This window comes from Salvelinus fontinalis, chromosome 4, assembly GCF_029448725.1.
Source record: "Salvelinus fontinalis isolate EN_2023a chromosome 4, ASM2944872v1, whole genome shotgun sequence".
Taxonomy (NCBI): Eukaryota; Metazoa; Chordata; class Actinopteri; order Salmoniformes; family Salmonidae; genus Salvelinus; species Salvelinus fontinalis.
Window position 1 is genome coordinate 41,513,615 of NC_074668.1, and position 6,694 is coordinate 41,520,308.

General features: G+C 44.2%; 1 protein-coding gene across 2 annotated transcripts in view; it reads right to left on the reverse strand.

Annotated features, from left to right (window-relative positions):
• The window catches only part of aopep (aminopeptidase O (putative)), a 116,886-nt gene that overhangs the window by 15,253 nt on the left and 94,939 nt on the right, over positions 1-6,694 (reverse strand). For both annotated transcript variants that reach the window (XM_055920188.1, XM_055920190.1), the window contains one exon: positions 1,759-1,875. In XM_055920188.1, the coding sequence (XP_055776163.1) occupies positions 1,759-1,875 (117 nt within the window). The remainder of the gene's footprint in view (positions 1-1,758; positions 1,876-6,694) is intronic.

Consider the following 6,694-nt stretch of genomic DNA (forward strand, 5'->3'; position numbering starts at 1 on the left):
CCTCCTCATGCCTTTTGCACACAATGTACATAGACTCTTTTTTGTTGTTGTCCCCTACTGTGTTATTGAATTGTTTATTGTTTACGCCATGTGTAACTGTGTTGTTGTCTGTTCACACTGCTATGCTTTATCTTGGCCAGGTCGCAGTTGTAAATGAGAACTTGTTCTCAACTAGCCTACTTGGTTAAATAAAGGTGAAATAAAATTTAAAAAATAATAAAATGACCCCAAGCATACTTCCAAAGTTGTGGCAAAATGGCTTAAGGACAACAAAGTCAAGGTATTGGAGAGTCCATCACAAAGCCCTGACCTCAATCCTATAGAACATTTGTGGGCAGAACTGAAAAAGCGTGTGCGAGCAAGGAGGCCTACAAACCTGACTCAGTTACACCAGCTCTGTCAGGAGGAATGGGCCAAAATTCACCCAACTTATTGTATTGTGGGAAGCTTGTGGAAGGCTACCCGAAACGTTTGACCCAAGTTAAACTATTTAAAGGCAATGCTACCAAATACTAATTGAGTGTATGTAAACTTCTGACCCACTAGGAATGTGATGAAAGAAATAAAAGCTGAAATAAATAATTTTCTCTTATTATTCTGACATTTCACATTCTTAAAATAAAGTGATGATCCTAACTGACCTTAAGACTTTTTACTCGGATTAAATGTCAGGAAATATGAAAAACAGAGTTTAAATGTATTTGTCTAAGGTGTATGTAAACTTCCGACTTCAACTGTACATACGGTCACATCAATGCACTTATTGATGAAGCCAATGACTGATGTGGTGTACTCCTCAATGCCATAGGAAGAATCCCGGAACATATTCCAGTCTGTGCTAGCAAAACAGTCCTGTAGTTTAGCATCTGCCTCATCTGACCACTTTTTTATTGACAGAGTCACTGGTACTTCCTGCTTTAATATTTGCTTTTAAGCAATAATCAGGAGGATAGAATTATGGTCAGATTTGCCAAATGGATGTCGAGGGAGAGGTTTGTACATGTCTCTGTGTGTGGAGTAAAGGTGGTCTAGAGTTTTTTCCCCCTCTGGTTGCACATTTAACATGCTGGTAGAAATTAGGTAAAACGGATTTAAGTTTCTCTGCATCAAAGTCCCCGGCTACTAGGAGCACCGCCTTTGGATGAGCATTTTCCTGTTTGCTTATGGCGGTGTACAGCTCATTGAGTGCAGTCTTAGTGCCAGCGTCCGTCTGTGGTGGTTTGTAGACAGCTACGAAATATACAGATGAAAACTCTCTAGGTAGATACAGCGTATAACCAGCCAGCTGTATGTTGATAATGTCGTTGTTCAGCCACGACTCCGTGAAGCATAAGATATTACAGTTTATAATGTCCCGTTGGTAGTTTAATCTTCCTCGTAGGTCGTTGATTTTATTTTCCAATGATTGCACGTTAGCTAGTAGAACGGAAGGCAGCGGGGGTTTATTCGATCGCCTACGAATTCTGTTGGAAAAGAATTCCAGGTAAAGCTGGTTGAGAGAATGATTCCATGTGTTATTTCATAGTTTTGTTGTCTTCACTATTATTCTATAATGTAGAAAATAGTAAAAAAAAAATAGAGAAAAACTCTTGAATGAGTAGGTGTGTCCAAAATTTTGACTGGTACAGTATATATTATTTTAAATATATATATTTGTAAATATATTATTGTCCCCTAACCCTGGAGTAAACTACATCAATACTTAGGCTTCTACTTCCAGCTTATACATACTATATACACGTGTGTGTGCAGTGTTACCTCAGCGTCCTGCTTCGGTAGATCGTAGGTTCTCTTGATCGTACGCAGTGATGTCACACTTAGCTCCGCCTCCTCCAGCAGAAGCTCCAAAAGCAACACCAGCTGCTCCGGCATCACCTAGGCAACGTAAATAGAAAGGAGGGGTTATTGGTGGGTCTCAACATGATCGACAACATCAGTATGTTTGAGGGTTATTTTATGAATAACATTGAAACACAATGTTCAGCAAACAGTCACTGATAATTCAACGCCACTGGATTGGTTATGAAGAGTGATAAAAAGAGAAACTATTTTTTATATATATATATATATATATATGCAAAATATTAAGATAATGCCAAGGCAAATGTTCAGGGAATATAAGGGAAACGTTGGGGGAATGTTTAACGTTTGAAGTGGAGCGGTGACGGAGGGAGGTAGATTAGTTATTCTGTAGACGGAGTGAAACAAGGGAAGAAAAGAAAGAGGGAGAGAGACATGAGTCTTGCGAACGTCTCAACAGCACACGGTCACAAAGAAGGAACTTCCTTGATTAAAGTTGTTCTCTGCTGAGGCCCGAAGCTTTTCGACTATTAAATATCATTTGATACAAAAAGAAGCAGATTTTCCATGACTGAATAGGCTATTGAACAGGGGAAGACACAGTAAAGAGAAGATTAAAGCAAGAATATGTTAGACACATTCATTTCTACATTTGTTCTGTTGGGATATTGCTGATTAATGATGTGTTATGTGGTATTCTAAAGAGAGGTCTTCCAGAGAGACACCCCCATAGTGCTGTGAGCTGTGCCTAGCCTTGCCTGCCTCTCCCTGGGATAGACGAGACACATATTCCTCCTCTCTGGGATAAATTAAAGGAGGCTCCATAGAGACTGATGTGAAAATGGAGCTCTGTGTGTGTGTGTGTGTGTGTGTGTGTGTGTGTGTGTGTGTGTGTGTGTGTGTGTGTGTGTGTGTGTGTGTGTGTGTGTGTGTGTGTGTGTGTGTGTATAAATGGGTGGAGGCCAAGCTGCTATTCTTACCCCATTATCACATTATGATCTGGAACTGGCTCTCCACACACACACACACACACACGCGCGCACACACACACACACACGCGCGCACACACACACACACACACACACACGCACACGGACACACCTAGATACATAACTTTTCTACATTAAATGTATTCTCTTTGTTTGCCTCTCTTTTGCATTCCTCCCTTTGTCAATCTTTCTTATCCACAACAAACTTTTGGTAAGGAAATACCAGGAGAACTTTTGCCTTACCAGAAAGCTCTCCATTTCAAACACAGGGAGTATTTGACCATTGGTTGGACTGAGAGAATCCCATTCAAAGCCTCAAGTGAAACAACTACAGCCTATACACTGACAGTAAATTAATGTGGATACTCTGCAAATAGATCTCTCGCTCTCTTACTGTACCTCTATCTGTCCTGTTTCTGTCTTGCTCTCCTCACCTCACTACTCCTCCATTTTGTGAGAGCTGACCGTTAGGTCCCTCCATCTTGAAGGGTCTCTGAGGCATGATCCAGTCATAAAACCCCTAATTTCAGCCTTTTCTTCTCTCTCTCTCTTTCCCTCTCTCTCTCACACACACACAATCTGTGTGAGCGGTTCACGTGAGGTTTGTGTGTAGGGGAGAGATAGGGGATAGGTTACCCAAAATGCTCTCAACACCGGACTATTGGGGCTATTGTTAGTCTCAGCCCTGACCCGATCATGAGATCAAACAGAGTGTGTGTGTGTGTGTGTGTGTGTGTGTGTGGTGCCACCCTCGGCGCCCTCTCCAAGGGTAGGGAGTTCCCAGGCAGGGAGATCACCTTTTCCCCTCCCGATAACACACAGGCGTGCACACACACGCACACAAACACACACACAGTGCCACTTAGTGAGGTAATGTGTTTGGTCTTGCTTGTCTGTTTCATACTCCTCCACATCCATCCTTCCATTCAATCTATCAGAGCCTCAGAACCCTCCACAACTCCTACTCAGAAATACACAGACGAACACTTACAACCACTACTCAGAGTGGCATGAAGAGCAATGGCCATTTAAGAGAGGCTTGGTTAAAACCCTCTGTTTTCTCCCCCATATTTGCATGCTTATTTCTCCGTCCCCCTCCAAAAGTGGTTAGTCCAATCATGTAGCCCCCACCCAGCCTTGTCTAATGGTGTGTTTCTGCCTCATCAGCCTCAAACGCCGGGTCTGGACTCGGAGAACCATCATCATTATCATTCCTGCTGGAGGATGACTTGCTGTTTTGGAGGTCAGTGAAACGGGATTTAATATCCACTGATCTCAAACATACAGACCGGCGTGTTCACACACCGTGGCACATTGGATACCCCATTGTAAGAAGACATGTCTCCCTACGTCCGATGGGAGCGCCCATAGCAATAACCACACTAACATAAGATAGTAGTAATATTATAATATATGACGTTTAGCAGACAGTTTTATCCAAAGCGACTTACAGTCATGCGTGCATACATTTTCACGTGTGGGTGGCACTGGGGATGGAACCCACAACCTTGCGTTGCAAACGCCATGCTTTACCAACTGAAGCATGTCCAGTAATAGGACAGTAGCTGAGTGTAATAACACTCCGGGAACCTTCCTGCTATTTCAGACAGACAGACGGACGCACAGAGAGAGAGAGAGACAGACAGAATCCTGTGATCGTTCATAACTTCCATGGCAACGACACTGGATACCACACTAAGCAACCTGTGTGTGTGTGTGTGTGTGTGTGTGTGTGTGTGTGTGTGTGTGTGTGTGTGTGTGTGTGTGTGTGTGTGTGTGTGAGGGACACCGAGAGCTTCTTTATCTTTGACCCTTTCTCTCCACCCCTCTCTCCATCTTTTTCTCCCCCTTAAAACACCTCTTCTCTAATAGCTCGTTGAGAGAGAGAGAATCACTGCTGTCGTGGCATCCACATAGTACCGATGTTTAATCATGTGGTTGTTATCAACATCTCCCGAAATATCCGGTATAGGTACGAAGTCACGTTGGCATTTCAATGAGCTGTGTGTCTCTCCCCTGCTGTCCGCATCCCTCCCTCCTTCCCAGCGACTTGAGTGTGTGTGTCTCAGAATGCTCGTTCAGTCACACTGCATTATGGGTGATGGAGACGTGGAATCACTGTGACATTATAAAAACCCAAACAGTGATTTCTCAGAGGCCATTCGACCGCGTGTGTGTGCGCGCATCTGTGTGTGTTTGTGTGTGACAGACCATTCAGTCGCTCCATTGAATTTTATTTCTGTCTGACCGCAGACTCGTAAAACCTCTCTGGCACCAGCGGCTAAACGCCTCAGCCCCCCTCCCCCCCCGCCTCAGGTACTAGAGTTACACTCTTTCTCCATTTTTCCCCTTTCCCCATTTCTAGCTTTAATGTTAGTCAATCTCTTTGACTACCCCTCCGCCCCCCCCCCCCTCTCATTTATCTGACCCCTCTCAGCAAGATTTCCTCCCACATAGAGGGAGGTGACTTTATTGAATTATAGATCACATGTAAGCAGGATGCCTCTCACTGTGTGTCCTCTCACTGTGTGTGTGTGTGTGTGTGTGTGTGTGTGTGTGTGTGTGTGTGTGTGTGTGTGTGTGTGTGTGTGTGTGTGTGTGTGTGTGTGTGTGTGTGTGTGTGTGTGTGTGTGTGTGTGTGTGTGTGTTCGAGCATTCATGCAATTCATTGAATGTTTGGGCAAACAGTGAACAACAAGAGGGAAAGGTTCTCCTCAGTGAGTCACGTGTTTCTCTGCTGGACTTTCAGCCGGGGAATCAGAGCCGACTCTCTGTGCTGATACCAATCTGTGCTGATGACATCACAGCTGGGTCACCTTAGAGATAGCGGATGCCTTCGAGTGATGCCCCTCATGTTTGTTATGTCACTCTCTGTTCCCCTCTTCTCCTCCAGGATGTTCTGCTTTTATCACAATCATAACATGCTCTGGGATTGCGATGGTTAAATGCAGTGTGTGTGTGTGTGTCTGACATTTCATCTTGATTAGAAGGATAAACCCCCAACACAGCTTGCAGTGCTAAGCCTGATTGTGAGAAGCACATACAAACTGTCTCATCCGCAGACAAGGCTGCTGATTTATCTAGCAGGGAGGGACAGACAAGAAGGGCCTAGCAAAGAGACTCCTGCTATCACTATGGGACATTCACTACACGTACTATACACTGTCAATCCACTCCATAGACATATCGTAATCGCTCCTCGTTCACCCCAGCTGCCAAACTAACCCTGATTCAGATGACCATCCTACCATTGCGAGATTACGGAGACGTAATTTATAGATTGGCAGGTAAGGGTGCTCTCGAGCGGCTAGAATTTCTTTACCACTTGCCACCAATGCTCCTTATAGGACACGTCACTGCACTCTATACTCCTCTGTAAACTGGTCATCTCTTTATACCCGTCGCAAGACCCACTGGTTGCTTATTTATAAAACCCTCATAGGCCTCACTCCCCCCTGTCTGAGATGTCTACTGGAGCCCACATCCTCCACATACAACACCCATTCTGCCAGTCACATTCTGTTAAAGGTCCCCAAAGCACCACTGGGTCGCTCCTCTGTTCAGTTCGCTGCAGCTTGCGACTGGAACCGAGCTGCAAAAAAAGACTGAAACTGGTCAGTTTTATCTCAATCTCTTCATTCAAAGACAATCATAGACACTCTTACTGACTGTTGTGGCTGCTTTGTGTGATGTATTGTTGTCTCTACCTTCTTGCCCTTTGTGCTGTTGTCTGTGCCCAATGATGTTTGTACCATGTTTTGTGCTGCTACCATGTTGTGTTGCTACCATGCTGTGTTGTCATGTGTTGTTGCCATGCTATGTTGTTGTCTTAGGTCTCTGTTTATGTAGTGTTGTGTTGTCTCTCTTGTCGTGATGTGTGTTTTGTCCTATATTTATATATATAT